The sequence below is a fragment of the Miniopterus natalensis genome, chromosome 13 (genome assembly GCF_054644295.1).
Source record: "Miniopterus natalensis isolate mMinNat1 chromosome 13, mMinNat1.hap1, whole genome shotgun sequence".
In the NCBI taxonomy this organism is placed as follows: domain Eukaryota; kingdom Metazoa; phylum Chordata; class Mammalia; order Chiroptera; family Miniopteridae; genus Miniopterus; species Miniopterus natalensis.
The window spans coordinates 22510884-22525819 of NC_142093.1; the positions used below are offsets into that span (position 1 = coordinate 22510884).

The 14936-nt window shown below is 44.9% G+C and overlaps 1 protein-coding gene across 1 annotated transcript in view; it reads left to right on the forward strand.

Annotated features, from left to right (window-relative positions):
• Window positions 1–11131, forward strand: part of CAMKMT (calmodulin-lysine N-methyltransferase) — a 246076-nt gene extending 234945 nt beyond the window's left edge. Inside the window, exons 10-11 of the mRNA XM_087823527.1 lie at window positions 4855–4986; window positions 9951–11131. Of these exons, the coding sequence (XP_087679653.1) occupies window positions 4855–4986; window positions 9951–10028 (210 nt within the window). The 3' untranslated portion in view covers window positions 10029–11131. The remainder of the gene's footprint in view (window positions 1–4854; window positions 4987–9950) is intronic.
• The last annotated feature ends 3805 nt before the right edge of the window (window positions 11132–14936 follow it).

Consider the following 14936-nt stretch of genomic DNA (forward strand, 5'->3'; position numbering starts at 1 on the left):
TGCGCTCCAAGCAGGATGAGGCAGGGCCCTGGAGTAGGCGTTTACTTAGGCCCCGGAGGGGCAGAGACTGGAGCAGAGGAGCCTGGACCAAACTGCGGCGTGGAAAACGGGAGTGCGGGCCCGCTAGACAGCGTCAGCGCCCTCGGGACCACGAGCAGATGCATGGGGGCGATGTTCACAGGCCCCGGCTTGTTAGCGCTGCTGCCCGGCTGCTAAGGATTCAAAAACATCACTGTGGAATTCACTTAACCTTCTTCAGAAACAGGCCCTAAGTGACCGCCAAATTCCTGGAGACCTAGAATTTGTGCTATAAATGTAACCCATGGGCTCTCGTTTCAAAGGAGCAATTTCTTTTTACTGACAGAGTTCCTCATTTTTAAAAAAAATCTAACAGCTCGCCCTGGCTCATGTGGCCCAGTTGGTTGGGCATCGCGCCATGCACCTAAAGGTTGCTAGTTCGATTCCCGGTCAGGGCACATGCCCGGGTTGTGGGCTCCATCCCTGGTAGGGGGTGTGCAGGAGGCAGCCGATGGATGTTCGCTCTCATGTTGATATTTCTCTCTCTCTTCCTCCCTTCCTCTAAGTGTGTGTGTCTGAGTGTGTGTGTGAGAGAGAGATGGGTAGTGCCCTCGGAAGGATAGGAGTTTGGAGGCAAGGACATTGAGTTCCATTTTAGATGTAAGGGGGTAAAGGTATTTTCAGAACACCACGGAGAGATCTAGTAGGCACCTGAAAATACGGGTGCGGGCCCTGGGCCGTGGTGAATGCTGCGGTTATCTGCTCGTGAGTTTTGATGTGTAAGTGGCAGGTGAAGCTCTGGACTTTGGTGCAGTGGCCTAGAACTGTATAGAATATGAATAGAAAGTAGGCAGAGCCCTGGGGACCACTGACAATTAAGGGGCAAGTGGGAGAAGAGAAGCCAGGGAAGGGGACAGGGAGATGTCGAGGAGGAAGCAGGAGGTAGCATCTCCGAACCCTGGTAAAGAAAAGGTTAAAAATAAGCAGAAGCTTAGCCGTGTAAGCGGTGTTTAATAGTTGGCTGCCTGGGACTGAAAGAGGAATAAAGGCATTTCGTTGGCGTAGCATATTCCTTTTAAAATAAGTCTGAAGCATACTTATTTTTTCCAGCAGTGCACACCCTTTAATATGTGAGTATAGATTAGTCTAGCGAAACAGCAGCCACGGCACTCACAATGTAAACAGTATCGTTGTTGTTTAGTGGAGCTCCTCTCCTCTCCAGGGAAACACAAATTCCCTCAAATTTCTGCTCATCAGTCAAAATTTTACATTCAGTTGAGTGTTCATTCTGAGTTGGAAATGATTCTGTGGCTGTGAATGCTTAGAAACTTGTGCTCTGGTAAATTGAAAATAATTTTTCTGAATGATGGGCTAATTTGAAATCTGTTTTTCTCTTGTTTTGATTGTTGTGGCCTGAATCATGAGGCGCGTTCCTCTGATTGTTCGAGGCAAAGGGTTTGGCTGCACTGGGCGTGGCCCTAAAACCTTCACTGTGGGGCGGGGCGGGCACTCGGCAGGGCTCAGCGGACGCTGGCTGAATGAACGGGTGACGTGCTGTTGTCCCTCCTAACTCTGAACCCACGTCTCAGAAATGGCGGAAACCAGTGAAATGGAAAAGGAAGCACCTTGAAAGTGGTCCCCGAGTAATTAGAGATTAACTCCCGCTTGCCCGTCCTCTTTCCTGCGGGCACAGTGCTGTGCAGAGCGCCGCCTCTCCAGTCCCATCACAGTTGCTGACTCTATAAATGCTTCTTGGGGAAAATCTTCTTTAAAGAATCAGCAATAGAACATGGCCTCTGAATTCCCAAAGACTCGTATTTCTCAGATTATTCAACGTCTGGATCTGGTTTCTTCTCTCAACAAATACTGATTGAGTGTGTACTATATGCTAGGCCCTGAGAAAATGCAGTGACTAAACATTAGTTGTCATGGAGCGTGCATGCTGGCCAGAGGAGACGGGCAGTGACCAACAAGGAGATAACGTGTGCCAAGAACAAGAATAAAGCAGGGAGGGGTGAATGATGCTGAGGAGGGGCTGCTCTCCTAGATCGGGTGGCTAGAGGAGGACCGGTAGACGAGGCCTAATGGAGGAACGAGCTGTCGGGCAGAGCGCTGCCATGTGCTCAGCTGCAGGCCCCTGGCAGCTCACCCAGCCAGCAGGAGGGTGCGGGGCGGAGAGCATGTGCTTTGTGAATGCCAGCATCAGCCTTCCCAAGGACCCTGTAGCCCTGCAAACATTATGATAAATAGCTTAGATCAGCGTTTTCCAACTACTTAGTCAGGGACACTGACCTCTTTTCCCTTAGATTGTCAAATAAAAAAATGACAGCAACCAACACAACAATAGCCATAAATATATAGGTCATATAATAAATAGAGTTGCGTCTTATTAGTCACGTCGCATATAGGGTTGCACCTGATTGGTTAATTCTTGGTACCAGAAATCCTTATATACAAGTGTAGGCAGCTGATTTTTTAAAAAGTCACTTTGGAGCAAAAAGGGTAGGTAATTACTATTATTATTTTTTTTTGTAAATCAATCAAAATACCTATTTTTTTGTTAGGTCGGCAAAAAATATATTTTTTGGTGTGCCACAAAATTTTAGTAAGTAGTTTTTGTGTGCCATGAGATGAAAAGGGCTGAAAATCACTGGCTTAGATAATAGCTGTTAAAAATCAACTCTTTCATTGTAATTGTATGACAATTTTTGCAAGTGAGTTTAAAAAAACACGCACTTCCACTATTCAAAAATCCAGCATGGCAACCAGCGCTGAGGAATGACTAAAATGACCTACTAGTATTCCCTCTCTTTTTTTTAATGGAGACTTTTGCCCCCCTGCTGAGACCATGTATTATATCTAGTTTCACATCAAAGTGAATTTTTACTGCTAAGTTTGAAAACCACCTGAAAATAGCAATTAATATTAGAAAAGCTGACAGGACCTTAAGAGTGTTGGCATGATTGGTGCTGCTATAATTACGTGCCTGAGTATGTACACGTCTATGTAAACACAGTATGAAAACACACTTGATGTCCAGGACAGTGTATCCATGTATTTTCTTGCAGGTAAATGAGGGAAAGAGAGTGACAGGGAGAGAGAATTGATGGCATTTTATAGCACTGTTAGGTGGTGTAGATATTTCTAGTCTTACACCTATTTAACCTTGTTTTTCAAACTATTTTCATTTCCACCACCTCATCTGATTCTCACAACTTGCTGGGGGTTGGGGCAGGGCAGGCTTTGTTCTTCCCATTTGATGGAAGAGGAATCCCAGTGGGTCAGCTACGATGACTTGCGTTTCTTGTCTGCCAAATGAGATTAGACTCACATCCCCACGGTCCCTTCTAGCTCAACAGCTCTATGACTAGTTTTCTGATTTTCCTGAGGTGACACAGCTCTTTGATGGTGAAGATTCCCTTTAAGTCCAAAACCCCCTTCTGCCACACAGTTCTGGTTCTTCATTCCCTTCATTGCATGTTTAATCGTCTGTAAAATGTTACATCTCCCTTACCAGGTTGTTGAGAAAATGGTTGAGGGGATTCAAGGGGAGGTTCAAGCACCTAGCACAATGGTAGCTATTATTATTAGTATTGCCATCACTAGTACTAAGAGGCAATGTGTGTACAGGAAAGAGAGCTGGCACTGGAGTCAGATACCTTTCCAGTCATTCACCAGTTGTGTCATCTTGGCCAATTATTCAACCTTTCTGAGCATCCTGTCAAATGGAGCTGATACTCCCACGTTTTGGTGGTTTGATGACTAAGGGAGACAGTGAATAGAGAGCCACTCTCCCAGTGTCTGACACGTTCCACATTCTCAACAGATAGTTGGCAGGTGTGACTGATAAACCACCTTTCATAAGAAAGTAGGATGTATCTTCATGATTCCCTCAAAACCTGAAGTGGCATCTCATCAAGGTGAAGTGTAACCTTGAAATTAACAGAAGCATACAGTCATCTTTTGAACAAATAAAAAGCAAAGAAGGTTCTGAAGCTGAGCCATTCTGTGCACATCTGAGAGGGAGAGGAAAACATCCACATGCACCCAGTAGTTAGCACGTGTCATCGTGGAGCTTCATGTTGGATGGTCTTCTGAAATCCAGTATATATTGTATACAAGTCCTCCATTCTTCCCACTGCGACAGTCCCACAAGGTTGTGCAACTTATTTAGAAAAACCTGTTTACCCTCACTATACCACTTTCTTTGAAAAGCAGTCATTTAAGTGCTGAGGAGCTGCTTTGCTGTAATGATGACCATCTTGAAGGATTCAGTGACGTTGGAAACCAAGGTCCCTGCAGCCTTGAGTCTGACAACACCAGTGGCAGGAATGAAATATGCAAATTCTCCAATAGGGATTGTGGTTACTTGTCTCCATGGAGGATTTCTTGGTACTGAGTTTTCAGGGCACAATAAACTAACATTTATAGGCATCGGCTGCCACATGCTCTGGAGGCGTGTTGTGATGTGTTGGCAGCTGCTAGTGAGTCGCAAGGTGGGTGGCACTGCCCTGGACCACTCTAAAATCTGGTGCTTTCGTTTAAACCACTGGACCCAAAAGAGGTGTGTATGGTACAGAATACCAACTTTGAGTCACATTTTGTTTATTACATGCGTTGTTTGAAAAGCCACTGGCCATATGAATATGAAGTATATATTTTTTCTTACTTGATATCTATCTGTGAAATTACTCTCACTGTGAATGCCCATCCTGTGTCTTAAGAACAATGGAGTTTTCTACCTGAGAGCAGTATGTTAAATGCTTTGACCAATGTCTGTTATGTTTGGTTGCCTTCCAGTTTTAAAATGTGTAAATTTCCTTTTTAATGTTCTAGGGGAAAGCGATGGTATTTGCCCCACGCCGAGGGACTACTTTAAACCAGTTTTGCAATCTAGCTGAAAAGGCTGGTTTCTCTATCCAGAGACATGAAAATTATGATGAACACATTTCAAACTTCCACTCCAAGGTTAGTTTTCTGCTTGTGTTAGATAACACTTTAATCCGCATTGCATTTTGAAGAGATCATGGTCTTTTTGGCAGGTAACCTAAATATTTGATTAAAGTACTTAGGTGTGCTGCTTCTGAACAGCTATTTGTATCTGATTATTTTGTGTGGTAAAGCCATCTTTTATCTTTCCATGTCTAGAAGGATTTTACAGAAACCATTTCTGTTTACTCCTTTCTCTGAAACAAAGTTATCTTTTCATTTATAATAGACTAATTTGTAGGATGCTGGGGAGGTGGCACAGAATGAATTGATAAACAAGCATTTTTATTTTAATGAAAAAGCTTCGGCTTTTAAGTAGGTTAAATGCTTAGCTGCGCTGAAATAAATAGAAGGTGAGTGTCTAATTGTATCATGTTGGACTATAAATCTTTATCTCTGCTTGCGTTATGGCTGGGTCAGTTGGCAGTTTGAGACTGTTAAATCTCCTACAGAATTTCACAGTTGCGGGGTTAGATGCCAGAGCAAGGTGCTACAAGATTTAGGTCAAAGCACTTAATCTGAGAGTGATTTCTAAGCTTGCTTACATAAAGCAATGTTACCAGCCTTTTTATTATTTATAGGTATACAGCAGTACAGGACACTGAGAGGCAGGCATTCTTCCGAAAACTTTAGGAACCTCACGTTTGCTAATACATGTCACAGTTACTAGTGGAACAGGTATTACTTATGTAATTTCGTGCCTTACAGAAATCTCCCTTCCCTGAACTAGTGTGACCTTGGCAAGAGACTTTGGCTTGTCATCATTTTGCAAGTTGTGACTGCAAAAAAAGTCCAGACCTTAATTTCTCCTGTAAAACTGTCAATAGCATTCTTATTACCTAGGATCATGATAGAATGTGGAAGTGTGGCAGCTTTTGAAAAATTATATACAAAGTGGATCTGGTCTTCCCAGCAAAAGAAAGGAAATACTTTCTGGAAATGGGTTCACCTCTTTGGGTTTCTAAGGTCTCCATTCAGCCCCTGGAAAAGAAATGGTGCTTTGTGAACTGAAGGGGTTAAATCACTTCCTCTCCCTGTTGGAATTGGGCCCTTTGCTTACCATCAGAAAATAGGAGCAGCATGGAATGTTATTGGAATCTTACCTGCCTCTCTAGAACAATGTTTTCCTTTTTCAACCCCTGCCCAGAACAGACAGAATGGCTCTGGAGGCTTCACCTGGTGGGCGGAGGGTCCCTCCTTCTGTCCAGGGTAGGGCTAGGTGGACGGGGACCAGGTGATGTCTGCCTCAGTGTCGCTGTCATTCACTTTCCCCCAGAACAACAAATGCTTTTAGTTGCTCAGCCGCAGCTCGGGAGAGCAAAGCCGGGCGCTCCGGCAGCGGACGGAGTGAGCCCTGGCCTGATGCTGTCTCCTCGGCCCGCGTGCTCCCGCGGCCGAGCCTGGGACGCGGGGCGGGGGCGCTGGCCGGCCGGCCGCGAGCGGCGGGCTTTCTCCTCTGCGAGGCGGCGCCCCCGCTTTCCCCGCGGCCGTGCGGCTCCCGCAGCCGGTGCCCCGAGGACACGGCCGCCTGGCCGCGGAATACTTCGGGAAGCAGGCGGCCTTGGGCTCCCTGGCTCCAGGCCGAGGAGGTGGACTCCCGCCTCGTGGGAGCGGCCGGGGGCGGGGGCCGCCTGCCGTCTCGGGCGGGGCAGCGGGGTGCTCCGCGGAGGGGGCGCCCGCCCTGCCCCCCGCGCGGGTTTGTGCGGAGGCCAGCGGCCCCGGTTGGGCCGTGTGCGTCCAGCGGAGCGCGCCCGTCCCTCCCGCCGCAGCCCGGCTCGCGCGCCTGCCCCCGACGCGGGGGGAGCCCCGCACCCGGGCGAGGGCGCTCCGAGGCCAGCACCCCGCCCCCGGGGCCCCCGGCGCTTTGTCTGCGGCTGGACGTGCGGCGTCTCGCGCGGCCCTCGGCCGCCCCCGCCGCCGCCCGGCCCGCGGGCCCGGGGGCCGGTTCCCCGCGGGCCGCCCTCCCGCGCGGACAGCGCGCCAGCTGGAGGACTGGGGGGCCTGATAGTGCGCGCCCGCCGCCGGCCGTCGTAATCTTGTTACACAAATGGCGAGAAGAGATTCATGCATTTTAATTCCGCCCGCATTAGGGCCGCGTCACTCACAGCTGCCTCGCGCGCCGTCCCGCCTCTGCAGCGGGGAAATTAGTTACAGTCTTGGCAGTCGCGCAGGGAAAAAACCCACAGATTTAGGCAGCCACCCATGAAGCTGATTAACAGTCAGTGATCAGGAGGAACGGCTTTGCCTCTTAAACTTTTCACCTCTCATTGTTAACTGTGAAATTTTATTTCCGTTAAAAAGCAAGCCTGTAATCAAAACGGTGCCATTCTGCACTTTTCTGCCAGTGTTTTTGTTAAATTGTGCCCACACCACGCAGCCGTGTGCTCGGGAACCAGGCAGCTCAAGGTGTAGTGTGTTTTTAAAATACTGCCTTTCTGTTCGCTCAGGCCACGGGAAGAAAAATGCAGCACTTTCCTCTCCCCCCAACCTCTCGGCCTCCCCCAGGCTGGGAACCAAAGGCCCTGCGACGGTGTGGCTCAGAACCTTTCAGGGCCCTAAGACGGCAGATTGTTTAGCAAGGGAGAGCCCTGACTCAAAGATTACAGCTGGCTTGAAATTAGTTGATAAAACTACTCTCATTCATGCAAATATCCTTTGAAATATAATTGTACACACCATAGGGTTTTTTCGCCCCCAACTTTTGCAAAACCACCCGTGTGTTTATTTTCTGTATTTTTGTACATAGCCATGAAAATGGGCTCGGGCTCGGCGGTGAAGCCGGTACATTGTGTTAAAAGCACAGCCATATCGCACTTCTGCTTTTCTATTCAAAATGCAACATTACAAGTGGCCGGTGCTCATGACGGGTGTTGTGCTGTTGATAGCTGTGGACACGGTAAAGGCTAAACAGCCTGGACTCCACGCCGCCGCTGCTGGCGTTGCACCCAGTCATGACGTAAAGCACCCTGCGACTGACAGCAGCTGTATAATTTAGTTCTGTCCTCAAAGACCCCGATTTAACCTATGAAATTGGAAAAAATTGTTTTATTCATAATTTCCCTTTTGTTCATTTTTTTCAAGGTGTTCTTTTATTTCTTAAAATTATAATTATTAATTGGGCTAAGAAGTAGAGCCTGGAAAAATGGAATTATTCTTAGACCACATAACATTCCCTCATCGAAGCAGATATTGCCTGACAGCTTTGTGTGTGTTCAAGGACCCCCGCATAACAGACTGGGTTCAGAAATGACCTGGGCCTGGGGTGTAGCGTTGCCTTTGAGGGTTGTTGGCTTGTCCCCATGTCCGGAGGGGCTCACAGTCAACACAGGGCTCGCCCCTGGCCCCTTCCAGCAAGGAAGCCTCTGCTTTGGCCTCCAGAGGTCAGCATAGAATCCAAGTTAAAAGTGATTTCTAACCCGTATTTACAGAAGAATGATTTATCCCACATATTACCTCAGGGACTTTATAAAGAGCTCATTTGAGTCTGTATATTAGTGCATTGAGAGTGAGGAGGTCAGCTGACTCACGCTGAGTAATCAACTTTCCCTGATCCCCAATCCCTGAGGAAGAATTGCGCTAGCTTGGCCCCCTCTCCCCTCCGTGGGCTCGTTCAGTGAGCGTCACGAGGGCAGCTGACACCAAAGGTATTTACAGTTGGTAGGCCCCTGTCAGTGGGTTTGGTTTGGGAAGCCATTTTCTCCATTTTTATTTTACTTTTTTTATTAAAGAGTGATATTGAGGGATGTATGTTTAGGGATAACACTGTCGTTATTTTGGTGGCAACCGAAGTCCATGAGGCTCTTTCTAAGTAGACAACTAATCATTTGAAAATAGAACAAACTCCATCTAAGAAAACAGAATGAAGTCACTTCAGTGACTGTCCCACCGTCAGAGGTCAGGAAAGTGGGTGAGGCAGTCAAGACTGGCTGCCCTTACGTCCCCCAGAAGAAAAGGAAAAGCAGGCCGGTGGCTCCCGTCCTTGAGTGAGGGCACGTCACAGTTGGGAATACGGCACAGAAGGAGCACGTCCATCGAAGAGATTCAAGTTACGCCCCAGACCTACTAATGCGGGGAAGTGTCACGCTGGAGCCATTCATTTAGCTTGGGGGGGGTCTGATTTGAAACAATAGAGGAATTGGTCCCATGTATAATTAAAAGAAATACTTGTTTCTGACCCTCATAAATTAAAAAATGAACTAAAATTGGCTCAAAATAGTAGCTTTGTCTTTATAAAGAATGAATTGTTATTTGCTAGACTACTTATAAATACGACTATGAGAATTTAGCCAGGGAGGAAAAGCGTACCTCAGATCTGAGAGTGCCCGTCGGGCTTTAACACCTGCCCTGGGCAGGCCCTTGGCGCTGCCCCTGAGTGGTATCGAAGCTTGCTGCTCTAACTGTCGGAATGTTTTTCTCCTCAGAGAAAAGAAGTTTTCAATTATCATTAATATTAAAACCCTAGGAAGCAACTGGGAGAGTCTTTGAAATGTCTTAGGCCCTACGAGCCTGTCCCATGTGCCCAGGTGTTGTCACAGTCTCCAAACAGTGAGCTGAGAGCCTGCCTGCCTGATTCCCGGGCACTGGCTGGGGACAGAGGACCAGGGGCAGACGCCTCTGTGCCAAATGGCTGGCCTGGTGAAGATGAACCAGCCCCCAGGTTTGCCTTCACTGCAGTGCCTCACAGTTCATGGGGGTCACAAATGCAGGGCAGCTGTTTATGAAAAACACCCTACCCAAACCAAAAACAGAGATTCTCATCTTGACGCACCGTGTTGACATGTCAGTGTCACTGAGTGCTACCCCAAGTTCCTTTTTTTTTTTTCTCTCTCCCCAGAACAATATATTTAGGTAAGAAGTCTTCATTATACTCAACATTTAAATCAGTTGGTAAAAAATTCCTACTCTGAGTCTCATTACCTTGTTTTTCCTATTATTATTTTCAGTTGAAAAAGGAAAGCCCGGATATATATGAAGAAAACCTTCATTACCCACTTCTGCTTATTTTAACCAAAAGCAGATAGAAGATTAAACTGCTCAAAAGATGAAGAAAACATCATGTGCACAGGGAATATTTTCCAGAAACAGAAATCTGTCTGTAATGGGCACAGTGTGCAGCAAGCTGTTGGCTCCCTGAGACTTTCCAGCATCTGAGACTTGGGCCCCCCACCTTTGCGACATCCCACGGGTGGATTCTGGAGCCCACCGGTCCTCACCGACATGTTCCCCAGCCATCCTGGTCCTCTCGTTTTCAGTCTGCTTATTGCGCTTCCTGTACCAAACCTTTGTTTGTCTTTAAATATCTATAAACAGCCTGTCTGAGATTTAAATTGGACTTGTGAGCAACCTAAAGATTTTTACCTCTAACTGAGACAGAATTTCTTTTGGTGATTGCCACCCTCATTAAAAAAAATAAGTAAGTCTTGGTCTTTGTTCTGTTTAGGTGGCGGTAGCTTTTAATCTGTAAAACAGCAAACATGACGATTCTATCCTGGTTCATAAAAATACAGCGTATCTTTCTGATCTCCTTCAAATTAATTGTGTGAAAGCTGCCATCTCTTTTTCTAGCTCCCTCCCTCATTCTTTTTTTCCTTCTAAACGGTGGTTTTTTCCCTATAGATGTATAAGAAATGGCTGCAGCAGCCCAAAGCCTCGTAAACTGACCGTTTGTCCTCTGGACACAATAGCGTGGCCGGCCCTCTGCTCCTCCTCTCCAATTATGTGTGATTAGTCTCAATGTGTGGTGTCAAGGAGGAGGAGTGTGCCGAGTGCTTATTATCTGTTTAGGTACAAGAAGAGCACATTTAGACCCTGACTATGAATGAAAAGTGAGCCTTTATCGGGGCTCACATCTAGCTGCTGCTGTTCTCCAGGCCTCTTTCAGAACAAGTCCTTTCCAGAGAAATTTTGAATAAATGGTCGATAAACTAGATTGCAACCAGGGGGAGTTTTTAAAAACTCAATCACACAATTATCTTATTTAAAGCAAGTATAGTTATATGCTGTGACTCAAGTGTATAGTAAACATTTAATAGGGGCTACCTAGGATTCAGAGAGAATGGCTTTTGTGCAGGGAACCGAGCATATTCTTGCCTGGTGCATCCACGAGGTGCTCTAATGCCTTTTGTGGGAATTCAGATGTTTATCTGTAAGGAATCATCTGCGACCACTTTAGTAGCCATGTCATTAGTGGGTTAGCTATACATCCTCATATCTTTATAAGTCTGTCGTTAGTGTGCTGCAATTAAAGGGACACTGGCGGGGGGGCTCCTTTTGCATGTTAAACAAACTTAGCTGTCGTAAAAACAGCAACTCTCAAATGTCTTCTCTGCTCCCTTAGATCATCAAATTTTTCACCATCAGTTTGCATGTCCTTGTATTCACCACCTTTTCTGCTCCATTAGAGCACCGAGATGGATCTCGGAAGGCATAGGTCAAGTCGCAGTTAGATCATACATTTCTTCCTCACAAAAACTTGAATTGCAATGCCAAGTGATGGGCTAACATCACAATAACAGCAATTTATTCCTCTTTGGATAAAACAGCAGTCTATTCTCAGTGCTAGATAAAGACCAGGGCAATGCAAACCAGCCATTTAGCTGAGTAGTTCAGCTAGTGGCAGCTCTCCTTTGGCGACTGTATAGGGTGCACACTGGCTTCGTATTTTCTTGTTTAAAAATTAGAATTTGGAATGTTTTAAAAGGCAACATGGGTAGTTCCATTTGTACTGGTGAAAATACAGCAGAAATTATTTCTTCTGTAAAACCTGCAACTAAATCTGCCAGACAAAGAAAGCCCATCCCCGCAGTAGCACCTAAGATGGGCTATTCTTTCTGTTTTTCTTTTAAAATACAGAACAGCAGAATCATGAGAATATTTCCATTTTTCCTCATGAAAACACATGAATTGGCAAGAATTCAATTTGCATTTGTGTGTTGTGGGTATAGAAATCCAGTGTTTATTTCTCTGAGAGAAACTGTATTTTAAAAAGTAAACCAGTAACATTTATTTTTATTTTTTAGTATCTAAGAATAGTGCGTACAGTTACCTAAGCTCGAGGCAGGGTGTAAGAACTGAGCTGTCCTACCCAGAGACACCTAGGAAAGCAATGTGCTTATTGTGTGATTAACACCTAGAGGATCTTCTGTAAAATGTTGAGGCTTTCATAGATCTCCCCTTTATAAGATCCTCACCTAGAAATGTCTCTAGCCAGGCTCTATGGAAGTTTTTGAGAAACTAATGTTGCATATTATTAAGTAATTTAAGAGCCCCCCACACACACATTTTAATGAAATCTCTATTGAGAAGGGGAAAATATAGCTGCTTAGAAAGTTTGTCCATTTACATTTCTTTTGAGCTTCATAATTAAGAATTATTTCTATGCATTAGTACTGGGTTGTATAATTGCAATAGAAATGTCCCATTCCATAATTGCCTGTGATGTAATTATGCATGTGTTTGTTTCAAAAGGAAGCCTGTCTGCTCAGGAAACTGTAAGAATTATGAGACTCCTCTTCCCCATGTACCTGTATCTCTTATAAAACTCAGCATTTTCCTTTGTCATACTAAGTAGATTTGGTTGGATGTAAGAATCTTTCTAATCCCACCCATGGTCACGACGTCTAATGTGGTGATATGAACAGCCACATATAAGTTGGTTATAAGAAATATATTTTATTTTATAGCAAGACATATGCAGTGAATTGGGATAAAAGTGCTAGAAAAGACTACCTAAGAGGTTGGTGCTATTTTGTATAAATTGTGTATTTTGTTGGCTTTTTGACTGAGTGTGAAAATGTAACTTCCATTAGGGAAGGGTAATTTAGGTGCTCAGTATTCAGCAGAAAACTTGTCTGGGCCATAAAAGCTTTTCTGGCTGGTTCCTCGGGTGTTTTCAGAGCAGAGCTGCCTGCCCCTCGCTGGTTTTCCCTTTGGTTTCAGTAGGGGCCGAATTTACCACTGCATACCTGTTGAATCAGTTTGGGGGATCCAGCAGTTAACTGAGTGAATGGAAGGATTAGTGGCCCTCGGAGCCCTATTGCAGCAGCCAGGTGTCTGTCCTAAACTAGTTAACTGCTTTTGACATTTGAAGAACCTGGCTTTAATACCACAGGCAGGAGGTGGTTGCCGTGCTGGGGTTTTTTCTCTCCACCACCAAAGTGGGGCCTACCTTTCCCTAAGGTTTAGACTTTTGTTCTATCTTTTGTTTGTTTGTTTTTTAAAAAATAGAAATAGACTGTTCACTTCCCTCGACCCAGCTTTCGTGGAGTTTGTCTTTGTGCTTTGTCAGCATTTGACTTGTTTCCAGTCTGTGCCAAGCGATTTTGTGGTGGTGTCCAGCAGGACTTGGGGAGGGGAAGCAGGATAGCCACTCGGGAATCGACGTAATATGTAGACACACACACACACACACACACACACAGGGAAGGGTGAGCTGTTCAGACCGTAGACCTGAGCTCTGGCCCCCAGACTCCAGCCAGGTCAGAATCCGAGTTCAGACTGTGTGAAGTGTCATACTTCTGCCGATTGTATCGCATCGAGGAAAGACGGATTTGAAAGTCAGACGAGGTCTCCTTTGAAACTGAACTTAGAGGGAAAATACCTTTCCCTGAGAGGACTATTTCCAAATTAGGAAGGAGCCTGTTGGTGTTTAACAAACCATTAGGCCTGAAATGCCATCTTTAATTCTCAGATGTCGTTTTACCCAGAGCTTACTGCCCAGGCTGCGGCTAAAGGCTCACTGTGTTGTCTGCCCTGGAAGTCTGTGCGTTTGGAGTTTACGTTTTACCTTTTTTGTCCCCTTGACTTTTCAATTAATACATTTTTTTAATAGATAAAACAGATCATACTGTGACTTTTAAAATGTCAACAAGCTTGTGAACAGAAATGTAATAAAATGGCTAATAGGAGATTCAATAGTTAATAGAGGGCCTGAAGTGTGAGCAAATACAGTAGCTGTATATTGGAAACTGTGCAAGTGAAGATGGCTTTAGTATTGCAAACTGAGGAAGAAAATTGTTTTTAATTAGCACCTTCATAAGAACTGCTGATTAATACTGTTTTGTTTGGTGAAAAGCTTTCAGCTGAGTAATTTGTGCAGCCATTACAACAGTTTTGTGAGAGCGGGACTCCTGTTGTTAAACACAAACAGCAGATGATAATGGTGGGAGATGAGTTTGTCATGTAACAATTTCCCTTATTGAAAAAAGCTTTATATAAAACCCAATACAGTAGGTACCAGCAGAAATCACATATTTTAAATCCTTCCAAAATTGCAGTGTGCCATGCTTGTGTTTCTTTCTTTCTTTTTTCTTTTTTTTTTTCAGGGACTAGAAGCAGATTTTATATCATTTATAAAATTATATACACAATTTAAAGGTGGTGTAGCATGGACAGACCACTTTCTCAGCAGCGGTTTGCATCGGAGCGGTAAAGTGGCAGTGTATTCAAACACTTTCTAACTACACAAAGCAGGCTGGAAAATGGAATCCTAATTAAATAATGTTACTCAGATGTAAATTTGCATTGGGACTGGATGTAGGAAAATAGGAATTGGTGTTTCTGCCTTTGGTGGGTTTATCACACATAGGATCTTTTAAAAAAAAACCAAACTCTTTCTCAAGGGAAGTTTAATTAACCTTTTTTTCTTTTCTGGAGGTGTTTCAACTGACCAGGGAAAGGAGTGCCCATTCAGTGAGATCTGACCAGGGAATACGAGGCTGATTTCAGTGAACTCCCATCAAATGGATATTGCTCTAGCCAGAAGCATGGGAACTTTTTTCTTTTAAAATAAAATGCAACGGTAAAGCATATTTGCATTAAAATATTACACTAACCAAGCCTGGTAAGAACTGTAAATTATTGGAGTGGCGTAATAGAACATGAGATTTTTTTTGGTTTTTTTTTTTAAGACAGGCCTTCGGGGTAATAAC